This window comes from Magnolia sinica, chromosome 6, assembly GCF_029962835.1.
Source record: "Magnolia sinica isolate HGM2019 chromosome 6, MsV1, whole genome shotgun sequence".
NCBI classification, from domain to species: domain Eukaryota; kingdom Viridiplantae; phylum Streptophyta; class Magnoliopsida; order Magnoliales; family Magnoliaceae; genus Magnolia; species Magnolia sinica.
In genome coordinates this window covers 41,934,173-41,950,771 of record NC_080578.1, presented here as the reverse complement: position 1 = coordinate 41,950,771, position 16,599 = coordinate 41,934,173, and the positions used below count along the sequence as shown (strand labels likewise).

The 16,599-nt window shown below is 41.5% G+C and overlaps 1 protein-coding gene across 7 annotated transcripts in view; it reads right to left on the bottom strand.

Moving 5' to 3' along the window:
• Positions 1-7,740: 7,740 nt before the first annotated feature.
• Positions 7,741-16,599, bottom strand: part of LOC131248703 (protein LATE ELONGATED HYPOCOTYL-like) — a 45,437-nt gene continuing 36,578 nt past the window's right edge. For 4 of the 7 annotated variants that reach the window (XM_058249106.1, XM_058249103.1, XM_058249104.1 and 1 more), the window contains 4 exons: positions 10,644-10,706; positions 10,236-10,397; positions 8,705-10,102; positions 7,741-8,321 (listed from right to left, as the gene is read on the bottom strand). In XM_058249106.1, coding sequence (XP_058105089.1) covers positions 7,905-8,321; positions 8,705-10,102; positions 10,236-10,397; positions 10,644-10,706 — 2,040 coding nt within the window. In that variant the 3' untranslated portion in view covers positions 7,741-7,904. Of the gene's footprint in view, positions 8,322-8,672; positions 10,103-10,235; positions 10,398-10,643; positions 10,707-16,599 lie in introns of all 7 variants that reach the window. The other 3 variants (XM_058249107.1, XM_058249109.1, XM_058249110.1) reach the window with 2 other exon arrangements.

Here is a 16,599-nt window from a genome sequence, read left to right as displayed (position 1 = left end):
GTGAAGTGGCCCTAGAGAAGTGAAGTGATTCGTACACGCGGTTGCATGCTAACTTGCGACGCGGCCATTTTTTAATCCCTACAAGGCACTTGTGTTGGATATATATCCGTGCCATGTAAAAGGTAGGCCCCATAACAAAAACAATGCCGCTCCACTCATTAGGTGGGCCACACCGTTGGAATCAATGAACAACCAACAGGCCGACCCAACAGGCAGGTGTGGCCCACCTAATATGTGGAACCGACATGAATTTCGAGACATGTGATCTTCATGATCGGGACCACCTTCTCGCACGGACCGGATGGCAGGAAAGGTTGGGCCCCATGACAAGCTAGCATACAGCCTGCTGTAGGTGTTCAGTCGGCATTTCAACCTCGGGTAGCACGTGAGAGTGCGAGCTGCATGGGAATGGCGTGCATGGGAATGGCGTGGTGAAGTGTATTTGAATGGCCTTTGGAATTGGTTGCGTGTGCACGAAGTTTTGAGAAATCCAATGCTTGAATGTTCCAAGGTCGTACTCTCTGCGTGCATGTTTGAGAGGTTTTAGCTGGAGGACAACTAGTTCTTGTGGGCCCCGCCCTTGATAACCGGAGCTATTTGGGAGCGGATCAGCCTCACCCAAGACAGTGCAGCCATTACTGTGGGCCACCTTAATGTATATATTATATATCCATGTCATCCATTCGTTCTTTTCATATTATTTATTAGCTCATGATCCAAATCTGTTACAGGAAAGAGTGGTGAGTAAACGCCTTATTATATATAAAAAAAACTCATACAGTCACCATAATGTTTCCGTAATGTTTATCTGCCATCCAATGATGAGGTCAGGAATACCAGCATGAAGGGAAAAGGCATATATGAGCTTGATACAAAGCTTTCTTAGCTGTTAATGATCAATCATCACTGTTTTTTCACGATACGATCACCTGAGATTTTGATCTGGCACTTGATCTGGCACAACTGATGGACAGTGTGGATATAGAATACATATGTCAATGTTGGCCTCCACCTAATATGCTCCCCCAACTAATTTTTTTTATAAAAAAATTAAAATAAAATAAAATAAATAAAAAATAAAAATAAAAAAACAATTAATGCCTACTTCTTAAAGGCTTTCAAAAGGCTACTTCAAATGTATTATCGTCCGATCATCATAGGTTGGATTTCTTTAATGCCATGTCATGTAAGTGAGCAAATGGTTGGCTGTTGGAGTGGGTGCACCGTGATGTTTATGTCAAATCCACCCAACTATCACGATGGTCCCGTAGAAATTAAGGGTGGACATCTCTCGCCTAATTATTTCTTTTGGTGTGGGCCATCTGAATTACAAGTAATACTGATTTTTTGTTTCTAGCCCTAACTTTGCTGGAGTGTATTTAAATTAACATTAAGGCGGCCTGTCAAAGTAAGAGTAGATGTCCATTTGGTGAAATTCCACTGTTGTGTGAGTGCATGTATGAAAATAAAATAAAATAAAATAAAAAGAAGAAGAAGAATCCATTTTAATGATCTTTTTAAGTCCAAACGATTGGACCATAGTGTAAGGCCCACCTGATGGATAGCTTGCAAGCTTTGAAGTTCTTGTAACATCCAATCCTCCTAATAGTTTATTCCCCAATGAGGATCACCTGATTCGAGTAAAAATAAAAATAAATAATAATAATAATAATAATAATAATAATAATAATAATAAAGCCCTATCCCGTCATCAAGTGAGCCACACCATAGAAAACAGATTGTAGCCATTGATAAGTAGCAAAATACATGTGTAGTCCACTCGAAGGGTGCATGGGGCTGAGTTTTGCATGTAATGTTCCCTATAGTGGTCGAATCTTTTAAACGTGTTAGACGACCCATGCTTAACAATATCTGCCAGGCAGACCATAACATGTATTCCAACTAGTTGTACACGAGACCACCTCTTTTAAAATATAGCAGTTGGCATCTGCCCCTTTGTCTGCACTGTTTGAGAGGGATGCAGCCACTTTGTTTTCAGGGGGGCCCCACATGATGTGAATGTCAAATCCATTCCCTCCATTAGATGTGTGATCTAAGTTTAGGCCCAGGGACAAAATCTTAAGCTGAGTTGTAATTCATGTGGACCACACCAAACAAAACACTTTAGAGAGACGTCAGCCCTTGATTTATATAGACCGATAATTTATTTAAAGAGTGAATGTTGCCTTGTACACTGTTTCCAACAATATAGTCCACCTGAATGAGAGATGGGGGCTGATTTTTTAGCCTTAGGCCTAAAATGGGACAGCACACGTGGTGGTCTATACCAATAAAAGTAAATAAATAATGGAAGGTTGCCAAATGATTGTAATTAATTTGAATCAATGAGGTAGGTTTGTGAAAACCGAAAAAAAAAAAACAAAAAAAAGTACCGGAATATAAATTCAATATTAAATAGGTAGTTGTATGGGCCATACACGACGGACTCACCAGATTAGTGATTTAGATCACCGAGCATGAGGTCAAGTACCGTGGTGAAGACTGATTAATACGATTCAAGGTGGTGACTCATCTTCATCATTGAGCACACATGTACATTTATCCAAACCATCCAAATTGTCGTATACACACCTTGGATAGACGATATCTCTCAATTCAAACTGATCAAGAAATCCTAACCGTCCAACGGATGGCTATCAAATAGATAGTGGTCCACATCTAAAGATGGACACATCATCTTTTCTGGAGTTCCATCTATGATTGGTACAGCGATTTGGACGGTTTGGATTTCCGTACAAGTTGGCCATGTGTAAGGTGGCACGGTAGGTGGAGCCATCTTTCCACGGTAACCATGGTGGTTAGATCGGTACCTTCCATCTTCAGGACTCTACCATGGATGCCCATGGTTCAAAAATGACAGCTATGAAACAATACAACCATTTTCATTTTATAACATTGCTTCGGAGTTTGGAAGCCGCTGATTATAGCAGGGTGACTCACCAATGGTGGAGATGGGAATTGTTTTCTCGTTAATGCCTAGGAGTTGTTTTTAGGTGTTATACGGGAGAACCACTCATCCCTGGATAACTAGTGGGTGTTGAGAAACTAGCGGCTGAACATCACAGGAAATAGAGGCGGAAGGATCGGAGTAGCTGACCAGACTCATCCTTTGGAGGATCAAAGGTTGAGTGGAGTTCGGTGGATCCCTTTGAGAGGTAGGGCTTCCTCCTTAGATTATAGCCACATGATCGAAGGTTGGGCCCTGATTTTGCCAAGGCATGACACATACTGACCGAGGAAAGGACCTTTCTTTGTAGGACAAGGGGTTCAGTGTATGCTGAGGGACCTGAGCAAGGAGATGAACTCTGATCATGGAAGTAGACAGATTAGCTGGTGTGACATCCTGAGTTGGCCAAAGTATGAGGCATGTAGGTTGGTTTGGGTGTCCTTTTCCAAAAGAATAACAAATTAACTGGACCATGATTGGTTGAATTTGAGAGCTTGGGACTTGGGAGTATATTGGCTTGGGCTCCTTTTCCTGAAGGACCAATGGTTGGTTGGCCTGTGATTGACTCAAGACTAAAGCTAGATTGTAGGATGGTTTTGGGACCTTCCCTTGAAGGACTAAAATTGGTGGGAGAACCAACTAAGATGGTGTCCTTCCAAGATGAGTGTTTTGAATTCCGAATGAGAATTGATGGCCTGGATGATTTGGACTGGGTCAGGAAGAAATTCTCCCTGAATGATACTAACGGCAAAGATGCCTAACATGGTGGGACTCACTTGATGTTATGGTAGAGGATTCTGAATGATACTAAAGGCAAAGATGCCTAATATGGTGGGATTCACTCGATGTTATGGTAGAGGATTCTGAAGTATGTTATTTCCAACCATGTCAGGGTCATGATTGAAATTTTTTTTTGGTCGATCAAGTCTTGAACCACATGCTTTAAGGTGAAATAGTAATCCATTGTGTGATACCTAGCTTGATGGTACTTATAATATTTGTTTCCATTATAGGTTGGTGGCAGAGGGGTCAATAGGGGTCCCAACAATAGTGAGGAAAGAAGTTGCCCTAGGACTAGCATAACTAGTACACATCTATAAGATTGACCTATTGGCATGAATCGTCTAAGCCCCCAAACCATTCTCACCCGCTGATTTTGATTGGAGTACTGCAAATCCCATCTCGGTTGTTGTTATTGTTGTTGTCCCTATTGAGGAGCAAATGGTGCACCTTGGCTAGAGGCGACAAGGTCATCAAATTCTGTTAGACGGGAGACGTGAACATTTTTTTTTTATCATTCTCGTATCCAATAAATCTTCCTACTTTTCACTTTATCGAGGCAGCCTGATGAGGTCAATGGAAGATTGTCTTCATCCTTATTTCAGGTTCGACTTGTCCCCCGGCATGGATGACTTGGGTAAAGTTTGCATACGGATACGAGATAAGGTATTTAGATATACTCAGATTTGCCGAATTGAAGATTATGAAGATCTTATCCTTATCGTCAATGGGTGTCTTCATTCTGTCAGTCATGACTCGTCACTATTCAACATAAGTCAACAATGACTCATCATTCCTTTACCTCATGACAGTAAGATCTGCTCTTCCAAGTGATATATTAAGATTGTACACAAAACAATCTACAAGTGCTTAGGAAAGGTGTTCCCAAGTCTTGATTTAATGATAATTTAGTGATGTGTACCAATCTAACGCATTGCTTTCTTAGGACTTCTGAAACAAATGGATCAACATTCTGTCATCGCTTGTCATGTTATTAAACTCTCAACAAAATACTTCAAATGAGTTGTAAGACACCGAGTACTGTCGTATCTTTTGAATTTTGGTACCACAAAATTTGGAAGTACTTTTATATAATGAAAGGGACAGAGATGTTTGAAGTTGGTGGATGAGAGATCTATACCATGTTGTTTCTCTAGGTTGTTTTTCATCACCCAAATGTGCTCCTTAAGAAGTTTATGGAGCTGCTCAATTTCAGATGGGCCTGATTAGAGGGGTTTGCTCCTTATGGTGCTTGAACTACCGCCTCCTCATAGTGGTTGACCTTATTGGCACCCTATTGACTCCCGCACGAAGGAGGTTGGACTGAGTTATTGTTGGGGAGAGTTTATTGGAGTGGAATTGGGTGGGTGTGAATGGGGGACACCCCAGTTATGGGAAGATGCTAGAATTGGCTGTTGGAATTTAAATGACTACTAGAAAGTTAAAAATGATTGCTGGAATTTAATTGACTGAGATATGCTTGTTGGAATTAACTGAAAAGGAACGGGCTAGAATGTAATTGTTGAGTCTTTGATTGGCTCCCATTAGGGGGAGGATGCTAGGTTTGGCTCTCGTTCTCGCCTATAGGAATGGACACATGAAATTGGCTTTTGGTTGCGAAGGGATATTGAAATTGGCTCCCGTTAGGGGGAGCTAGCTGAAATTAACTGGCTGGATATAATGTTGATTGATTCATGTTTGGGATTGACTGACTGATCGCTAGAATTTGATAACTGATTGCTGGAATGGACCGATTGATTAGGGTACTTGGTGGTTGGGCTTATGCACAGGGTGGCCCCACCCTAGAGAAAGTGACTCATGAGCTCCTTTAGCCTTTTCAGGTTGAGTGTCATATCAAACATAGATGTGTGAGCCGAGGATTTTCCCATAAGAAGCCTCAGCAAACCCTGGGGAGATGGAAGAGCGGGCAAGTCTTTTTAGATGGACATGACGATTTGAGAATGAGTATGGATAACGTTGTGGTAGGTGGGAGTGGACCTTGATGGCGGCGGACCCAGGGATGGTTCTTGGGCCCAACGGTGGCAGATGTGTCCCCAGCTTTTTATTGCTTTTTTTAATTTTTCCTATTCTCTTCTTCTTCTTCGTTATTTCTTTCTTTCTTTCTACTTGTTTTCTTTATAACATACCGGGAGCCTATAGGTAGAGTGTGTGATTTAAGATGCTAGTGGTGCAAGGGCTTCGGGCAAAAAAGGAAAATGTACAGACAGTAAATTACAAGAATGTAAACCACATGAAAGTAAATAGGACTAGTGGGGACTAGAATAACCGAAGTACATTGCATGAAAGTAAAGAGGACTAAGTAGATACTGGAGTAATTGCTGGTAAGTACAGGATAAACAAGTTATTAGAGTAGTTGTTAGGTAGTGCGGGAATTTAAAGTGCAAGACCCGCAAGTTATTAGAGTAGCTGTTAGTAAGTGCAGGACCAGCAAGTTAGTAGAGTAGCTATTAGTAAGTGCAGGACCAACAAGTTATTAGAGTAGTTGTTAGTAATTGCAGAAATAAAAGACCTAAAACTACACAAATTCCTTAAAATAAAAAATAGAAAATCCCGTATTTTGAGTCAAGCCTTGGCTAGTGGTTAGTTGAATACCCGGTGAAGTCGTCAATCTTTGAAAGCAGCTCTATGCGAGTAGGCCCCGCACACTCTCGTCTTTCTTCTCATGTTAAATGCAACTGATGTGTCGTGTTGACTAGGATATGATGTAGTTGACTTGGAGTTGCCACCAACTAATGAAAGCTTAAAATCTACGTCGGCTAGAAATCATAGAATCGCTTAAAGATCCGGTAATCAAAGATTTTCCAACTCAAATGATTCCAGCAATGAATTTACGGATAAAGACTCTTAAGTACTCATTTTTCCACCTGTACAAAGTGTGATCTCTACAGATTTTAGATTTTTCGGGATTCATGAAGCATTGAAGCTCTAGAATGATTACATCTGGAGTCCAAGTAGAAAAATGCCACAATAAAAGAAAATAAAAAGAGAAAGAAACAGTTGTAGTAGAGATGGAAGATGGATGCATTAAGAAAGAAAAGGAATCACTAGCGGAGATGCAAGATGGCTGATGAATTTTGGCCAATCCAGACCCCTATATTACTGTATTTTCATTGTCTTGAAGAATATTACTGCATTTCAAAATACCCCTATATTACTGTATTTTTCATTTTAATTCATGAAGTTCAAACATAAACAGAACGCCACAAGCTTTTGCAATCCGTACTAATGCAGTACTCTAATGTTTCTTTTTATTAAATTAAATAAATAAATAAAACAACAACTGCAATTCATCTTTATTTGGCAGGTAAGCTGCTGTTAAAGCCCAAACTCACAGAAAATCAGACCTGTTCCAACTAACCATGAAAAATCGAAGCTTTGAAGTTACAAATGATTAAGGTCATGGCGAAGTTACAAATGACCAAGGTCATGGCACCATGGGCTCAATGACAGCACAAGCCATGCATGGATATGGTAAATGCAGCAAAGATGATGCATGATGCACACTGATGATGCTTGCGCAGCTGTGGAGTCAATGGCTTGAGACTCGCATCGTTGACAGTGGGCTAAGGATAAGAGAGTTACAGTCAGTGTTAACACTCAACAATGGGAAGCTAAGGTTGAAATCGGGGAAACAAGAATCTGAAAACTGAGTGAAAAGTTGGGCGTTTGCAGTTTCCCGAGTTTGATGATGCGCTATATCATCAAACCATCAAACTGCTGTTTTATATAAAGTGCCAGGGAACTTCCTATTCATCTCAACCATGATTTGAGGCAGGAAAAGCAAGAAAATGCTAGCATGGTCAATGCAGATTGGGTTTCTTTTGCCATGCTTCATGCATGAAATGCAGTAATAAGAATGCTTGGGAAGCCCTGCCATGTGCTGATCATAATCCCAGAGTAAACACGAACACCAAAATCTGGAAATTAGATGAGATCTCAAGCTACTGCTACTAGAGCTCTTCCGTACTCCGTGCAGTTTAAAATAGTTCCTTGAATTATAAAGGAAAAAAGAAAATGTAATTAACATATTGTACAGATACATGCAAGTTCCATCGCCTTTAGGCTGCAAAATAGGAGGGGAAAAAAGCACATGCTACAAGCAAAGATTCTCTCTGCATAACTTCCGTCTGCATGATCATGTTGAAGCTTCGCCTTCAAGGCGTATCCTCTTTGAGCTGTTTTCTTTGCTTTGGTCACTGCAGTTCACCACCCTTCCCTCCTTGGCCTCGACGGCGCACCTCTTGTATGGTTTGAATCCCGTCCGGCAAGCCTTCAGTTTGCCATGTCCGACAAGCCTATTTGTCAGAAGCCCATTCAGGGTATTGTCACTTCTCAATGAGCCTTCTGTGTTGATGCATTGAGGATGCTCTAGAGAAGTTGAGCATGCCTTGCTGCTGAGGTCCAACTCCAATGCTGCATCCCTGTCTATCGTGGTTAACTGCTTCCCTTCTTCGATACTGTTCTTCGGATTCGCCTTGGTCTTTGAATCAGGAGGTGAGAAGCTCTGTGGTAATGTCTCTCTGGAAAACAATGCTTGAAAGGCCAGCCGTCCCTGATGATGAAGATTCACAGAATATGAGAAGTGATGAATGTTTACCTGTCATTCTCAAGCAGAACATAAGGATATTTCACACCAAGAAGATTGAAAAACCCTTCACAGCAGGTGGGCCCCACAGTGGACATGCCCTGGTCCAAAAGTAGCCAATCAGTCTCACCTTATGGGCTTTAGTATATTTGATAGAAATGGATGGTAAAGACAAGTGGACCAATGTCCATGTCTTGGGGCCAATCTGATGAATGTGGCTTGCCCGAATTTTCAGGACATTGCATGTTCACTGATAAGGAAGCCAGATCAACTGCCGCAAAGAGGATTCTTGTTCATCTTTCTGGAAAAAATCCTCACATTTCTTCATTCAGAATGATAAATGAAAACACCTCATCGGAGACCTCCTTCCAAGAATCATTAATGTTCCAGGAGCTTCTACAGCGACGGTTGACAGGGTCGACAGTTGGATGGCTTAATTCAGCTTCTTTGGACTCGTCCTTGCCTTTCACATGCTTCTCTAGCATGTCCATTTCTGCTTCACTGCCAGAAGGTGTATTGGAGCCACATGAAGAACGATCCAGCTGCTTTCTCGTCTTACCTTTGCTGGGATCGTGGGGTCCAGTGCACGATTCTGGCTTCTTCTCATGTCCTGCAGCTTTTTGATCAGTGATGAGTGACCTTGCACCTCCGCTCTCCTCTGAGTCGGATGACAATGATGCTGGCAATTTAGAAGCTGGATTCTGTGTTTCCAGAGCTGTAGAATGCTCTGGATCCATTAGTTGCAAATCTAGCCAAGCAGGATTTCGAGCATCTTCTATACTCTCTTTTGTATCTTCTCGGGCTTGGGTAGTCATCGTTGGAATTGAGGTCATGGACGGAGTAAATGTGAACCCGGGGAGGTTGGGAGGACAGAAAGGAAGCAGGCCTTGAGAGGCCCACCAGGAAGATGCAGCTGCCACAGTAGCAGCGGCAACAACAGCCAAACTTGGAGATTGGTTCATGTGTCTCGCTGGAAATCCTCCCACGAAGGTGTCTGTCGAAGAATCATCCACGCAGGGCCAGAAGGAGGCTGCCAGCCTTGCGGCTGCATGGGCCGCCGGATTTTGTAGCAGAGTAGATATGATAAGACTCGAGAGAGTAGCCGGGATGTTGAGGAAAGATCTATAGGCATCGTGGTTGTCACTGAATGGGGTAAATGGGGGATGGAAAACAGGGAATGGCTGGTGACTGTACGGCCTTGCTGAATCGGCCTGCTGTTCGATAGTTCCAGAGGCTGCTGGATTTGCAAAGAAGTTTAGATTTTCATGGGCTCCCAATTGGTGGACAATGGATGTCAGGACGGTCATGTCAGCAGATGGAGTTTGCATGCATTTTTCAGGGCTTCCATCCACAACATGCACGGGAACATGCCTGGGGTAGCTATGAGTAGCTTGTGTTTCATTTGACGATAATAGTCCTAGTTTTTCTGAGTGCTTTACTTCATTTGCCGTACCCTCTCCTGGAACTACTTTTGCCTGTGAATTTGGGGCTTCATGAAGCTCATGGTTCCCCTTCAATTCCACAGTCAGAAAGGATTCGTCATTTGCAGTGCGATCATTTGTATCTGTTGATGGGGGCATAAATTCTCTGAATGTACATGGATTTGTGAGTGCCGTCAGTGTTGACACAGATGTTTTGCTCACTGAGGAGAAGGGAGAACTGGGAGCATCTTGGAAAAGGTTCAGGACTTCTGAGCAATTACCCTTGTCCTCTTTTGGATTTTGGAAATTTGCTGTTTCTTGAGGTTCCTGATCAAAACATTTTAGAAAAGAAAGCGGAAAAAAAATAAATAAATTTACTTCAATGGAAAGAATGAAAGAAAGAGATGCATACATCAAGAGGCAGTTCATTTTGCAAATTGAGTGAAGAAACTGATGTTACCAATTTCGCATCTTTGGATCCCACTGAAGGAGAGATGGGAAAACCTAGGCTGGTCTTTCGAGGATATGGGTTGGTCGGTTTCCTTTTAGGACGCGGAGGAGGGATGTCTATGTCATGTGCTTGTCCTAGTGGCACACCTGTTACAAGAGCTTCTTTTTCCAACTGAAAGCAAGGAAAAAAGCCATTTGTTAATGGCACAATCATTCAGTATGCATGTTGAAGATGCATACATAAGAAGCTGATATATTGAACTAGTCACTGAAACCATGAAGCTACACCCTCCACCACCACCACCCCTCTAATATGCACATGACAAAGAGTCTAGTATGGCTTGTTTTGGTGTATAAAACTGAATTTCAATGGACTTGTCTAGAATTCCAGTCAATTAGTTGTTTTTCTCTTGTGCACCTGGCTTTCCATGTAAGATAAAGAGTCCATGAGTGAGGTATCATAACATTTATTCCAGAAGATCTGTTGAGGAAGCACAATCATGTTAGAAGAGTCAAGTCTATACTAGAACGGGCTGTTAACACACACGAATGTTGTACGGCCACCTAGTCTTGGTGTCTGGTCTTATTTATGTGTTTAGTCTTATTTCTTAATGTTTATGCGTACTTCGAATATTTTTGTTTTTATCATTTAGTCTTATTTCTTAATGTTTATGTGCACTTAAGGTATTTTTCTTTAGTCTTATTTCTTAATGTTTATGCATGCATTTTTAACCCTATTCTCTACACTTCTCATTCTCTTCTCTGCAACTTTTTTTCCCCTTCTTTTCTTATTTTGTATTCTATATTAGTCTACATGGCATGATAGCATATTTACATATGATCTAATCCATCCTCTGCTCTTCTATTACAAACTCTCATCTTTCTTTTCTTCTTTGTCCTTCCTATCTCTCTTGTGCTGAAAGTACTTTAAGGAACCTAGAGTTTCTTTTTTTTTTTCCTTCTTTTTGTATGCCGGGCCTATGTAATGGTCCATGTGTGAGAGGTGCAATGTCGTGTCTGTGATCATCACCTCTCGTGTTTGGTTGGAACGTGTAGACGTGTGGGTTAATTGTTCTGGTCAAATGTTGTGTTCGTGATCACCACCTCTCATGTTCAGTCAAAATGTGTGGACATGTGGGTTGGACAGTTCTTGTCAAGTGTAGTGTGCACATCGTGTGAAGTGTGCAAATGAGATGTTCTCCTATCATGAAAGGTCAACCCGTTTTCATGTAAGAATTGTAGTATTCATCTTAACCCTTCATTCTAAGGGAGATGAAGAGTGATCCAAAATCTGGATTTAGGATTTATAAATCCATCAGATTTTATAGGTCCAAATAACCACTATAAAATTAAATGGAGCAAATTATCTCCAATGGTCAAAATGATAGGGACATCACGCGCTGCCCCTACACACGTACGCAAGGAGAGGGAGGGCCCCACCGTCAATCTGGTTCGATGACGACGTCCAGGGAGGGCCTCCTAGTTAGAAGACGGAATTTTGGTTCGTTGAAGTGAGCCCGATAATCAAGTAAAGCCCATCATGGGATCTCATGATTGTGGCCCACTAGTCTAATTGATCTCATATTTTATGTTTTGCTTAATAATGTTATTTAAAATATCATGGACAGATTCGATTTCTTTAATTAGTTTTTATTTTAGTTTACTTCATCGCCAAGTAATAGGTTGCGCACATGGCGCGAGTTTAGGGTATAAGTTTTTTTCTTATAAATAGGCACCCTTGTAGCTTTTTTATTCATTGAAGATTAATATAAAAAAAAATTCCTGCATTTTTTTCTACTCATCTGAGTTCCTGAGTTGTGGAAAAATCCAATTGGGCGCGAAGTCCTCCCTTCATCGAAGGGCTAACTACTGTGGTGCGAAGCCACATCTATCCTAATCCGCCCCTATCGCCTATCCTCCATACTTCTCACCTTCTACAGCCATCATCGTCTCGAATCCATCAGTTTTTTGCAGCAAATCTTCTCCCTACAGCCAGTTTCCAGAATTTGGCCCCGCAGGAGGGCTGAAACTTAGGCAGATCACCACGCACAACCCATAGCTCAGATCGACCCGAAACTTGGCGGGTTTGGAACCCACCCCTGGCCGATCAGAGCCAAGGAGTTGGTTTCCAGGTGTGGGACCCCCTCGCACGTGCGGCCGAGCCCCTGCGCAAGTGCGTTAGGCCTGGCCAGTTGTCCACACGCGGGAACTGTCTTCCGGTTCAAGTTTTCTTCTTATTTTACCCTCTCATACCTGTTTTTCATAAACCCTAACCCTAGATTGCATTATCCTTAATTTATTTGCCCATTTTCTCACCCTAGGGTTACTTGAATTAAAATTGGTGAATCCCTTGGATTAGGGACTGATTGTTGTGCATGTGTGGATGATTATTACTTATTTTTTAGCATCGTTTGGTTTATAAGTTTTTACAGATCCAGCCCTAGCCTGTGTAGGCTTGGACCCGTGCAAATTCCCCTTGTTTGAATGTTTGGCCTTTCATGTAGGATATGCAATTTGTGTAATTGTTTCTGAACTAAGGTGATCTTAAGCCTGAAATCTCGCACATCATATTTGAATTTCATGTCCTGCATCAAATTTGGTATCAGAGCTTAGGGTTCTTATAGGGGAATGCATTACATGTTTAGGGTTTAGTTTTTTATGTCCATTACATATCAATTCTCATCATATATGGCTGTTTAGAAGTCCATAAACCCTGACATAAGCTGCTGAAATTTTCTGTTATCCCCTTATTTGAATTATTTTAGAAATTAACTTAGCTTTCTATTTCTAGGTTTAGAAACTTTCCTTCTCTGTTTGAGAAACCAATTTTTTAGAAACTTGCTTAGTCTGTTTTTAGAAACTAATTTCCTTTCCTTTTTCATTTTTAGAAACTAGGTTGTTTTTTTAAAGTAACTTTCCTAATTTGCTTTTTTAGAAACTTTCCTAATTTGTTTATAGAAACTTTCCTTTTTCGTTTTTAGAAACTAGGTTGCTTTTTTTTAGAAACTTTCCTAATTTGTTTTTTTAAAAAACTTTCCTAATTTGTTTTTAGCAACTTTCCTTTTTTGTTTTTAGAAACTTGGTTGTTTCTTAAATAAATAAATAAAAACTTTCTTATATTTTGACAACTATATTGCTAAATTTTAGTAGCACTGCGTAGTTGTTCTCATATAGAGTCTCATAGGATCATTTAGTCTCGTCTAGTTGCATATAGTCGTAGTAGAAGGTACTTAGGTTGAGTTAGTAGTTGCATGCCCACGCGTACGGGTCGTGGTTTTGGTTTGCACCCTACACTAAACATGGAACAATTGCAATAGTCACTAAACAAGCTGTCCCAGCAGTTTAAGTCTTTGGGTAAGCGTTGGGAACAACATATAGACCAATGCTTTGAGCAATTTGATATGTGCATTACCCAACTAGAGACATCCGCTTGGACAAACCCCATCATTGGGAAGAGTACACCAGAGGCTAGTGTAGAGTTACTCACTGAGGTCATTCTGGTAGTGGATGAGTTTCGTGATGTCTTTCCTGATGATCTATCGGATGAGTTTCCCCCTATGATGGATATAGGGCACACCAGAACATGGGACACCATACTACCTATAGCCGAGTATGCGTTTAATAGTTCTGTCGATAGGTCCGCAGATCTAAGTCCTTGTGAAGTCGTTACTGGTTATAAACCTAGGAAACCTATTGATCTTGTCCCTATGTCGCTCTCCCATAGGCCCTCAAAGTCTGCAGAGTCTTTTGCGCATCACATTCATTTATGACATCAAGAAATCAGGCAAAAGATCACTACTAGTAATGACCATTACAGATTTTCCACAGACCAACATAAATGTTTTAAGGAATTCAATGTAAGGGATTGTGATGGTCCGCATCAGGCCCAAGCGGTATCCTCCGGGGGCCGTTCATAAGTTATACGCGCATAGCGCTGGACTCTTCAAAATTATAAAACGAAACGGTGTCAATGCGTATATGGCAAATCTTCCAACCTCCATGGGAATTAGTTTCACATTCAATGTGGAGGATCTAGTTGCATTTCAAAGGGCCATTGATGCATTGTCCAGCCTTTCGCCTAACCATCCTGATTCCCCAGACCTTTCCCTTGATCCATGGCCCCCTCCCGACTCATCTTCCCAGCCTCTACGTCTCATACCTACCTGTCTTGGCTCATTTTCACAACCTCTACCTCCCATACCTACTCTTCTCGACCTTTCTTCTCAGCCTCTACCTTCCATACCTAACTTTTACACCCCCAGAGAGGAAATAGAGGATATCCTGGACCATCAAATAGTTTCAACGTCAGACGGCGGGTTTCAGAACTACCTGGTTAAATGAAAATCACGCCCAGCTTCAGACAGCACGTGGCTCACTAAGGAGGAGCTTCAGAGACTTGATCCTGACATCCTAGAGCTGTTCAGGAGTTTTATTTCGCCAATTGCGAAATCTTCGCAGCCGGGGAGAATTGATGGGGACATCACGTGCACACACGCCGCCCCTACGCACATACGCAAGGAGAGGGAGGGTTCCATCGTCGATCTAGCTCGATGACGATGTCCAAGGAGGGCCTCCTGGTTAGAAGGAGTTTTGGTTCGTTAGAGTGGGCCCAATAGTCAAGTAAAGTCCATCATGGGTTCTCATGATAGTGGCCCAATAGTCTGATCGATCTCATATTTTATGTTTTACTTAATAATGTTATTTAGAATATCATGGACGGATTAGATTTCTTTAATTAGTTTTTATTTTGGTTTACTTCATCGCCAAGTAATAGGTTGCGCACATGGCACAAGTTTGGGGTATAGGTTTTTTTTCTTATAAATAGGCACCCCCTGTAGCTTTTTTATTCATTGAATATTAATATAAAAAAAATCTTATGTTTTTTTCTACTCCTCTGAGTTCCTGAGTTGTGGAAAAATCCAATTAGGTGTGAAGTCCTCCCTTCATCGAAGGACTAGCTACCGTGGTGCGAAGCCGCATCTATCCCAATCTGCCCCTATCGCCTATCATCCATACTTCTCACATTCTACAGTCATCCTCGCCTCGAATCCATCAATTTTTTGTAGCAGATCTTTTCCCTACAGCCAGTTTCTAGAATGTGGTCGTACAGGAGGGCTGAAACTTCGACGAAGCACCACGCACAGCCCGTAGCTCGGATCAACCCAAAACTTGAGGGGTTTGGAGCCCACCCCTGGCCGACCAGAGCCAAGGAGTCGGTTTCCAGGTGTGGGACCCCCTCGCACGTGCGTCAAGCCTGACCCGCTGTCCGCACACGAGAACTGTCTTCCGATTCAGGTTTTCTTCTTATTTTACCCTCTCATACCTGTTTTTCATAAACCCTAACCCTAGATTGCATTATCCTTAATTTATTTGCCCATTTTCTCACCCTAGGGTTCCTTAAATTGAAATTGGTGAATCCCTTGGATTAGGGACTGGTTGTTGTGTATGCGTGGATGATTGTTACTTATCTTTGAGCATCGTTTGGTTTATAATTTTTTACAGATCCAGACCTAGCCTGTGTAGGCCTGGACCCGTGCAGATTCCCCTTGTTTGAATGCTTGAGGTTTTGTGTAGGATGTGAAATTATTATGTGATTGTTTTGAATTAGTATGATCTAAAGCCTGAGATCTTGCATATCATATTTAATTTTCATGTCCTACATCACAAAATCTATTGAAGTGTTTTAACGGCCAAAGGCAAATTGAAATATTTGACCATGGAAAAGCCAAACGAGAGTGATGGCATGTATGATCAATGGATTTAGGAAAATGCTCAGATTATGACATGGTTGTGGAATACTATGGAAACATTTGGAAGTTCTAATGAAATATTTTTGGATACTGCAAATGAGGTTTTGGATGATGCATTACGAGAGATGTATTCGTTTGTCAAAAAAACTTCTCGTATGTATGAATTTTTGAAAGAGATTTTCTCATTCCAACAAGGAGATAAGTCTCTTGGTGAATATTATTCAAAACTTAAAGGAACATAGGAGGAACTGAATATGTATCATCCTCTCATTAGTGATCTAAAAAAACAATATACATAACGTGAGGACTTCTGAATGACTAAGTTCCTATCTAGTTTAAAACTTGAATGTGAGCCAATATGTGCACAAATCTTGGGTGGCAAGCATGTATCATCTCTGCATGAAGTGTATGTTCGCCTCCAACGTGTATCTCTTCGCTCTATGAGTGGAGTCAATAATAGCTCTACTTTGGCGTCATTTATTAGACAAGGCAAAGATGGTGATCGAGATTGATGGTAGAGGTAATCAAGGTGGTCATGGTAAGGCGGGAGGAGATCATTGTAGAGGTCATCAACCTAGGAAGTACACCCACTGTGGGCTTACAAATCGCTCCGTTGAGAAGCGG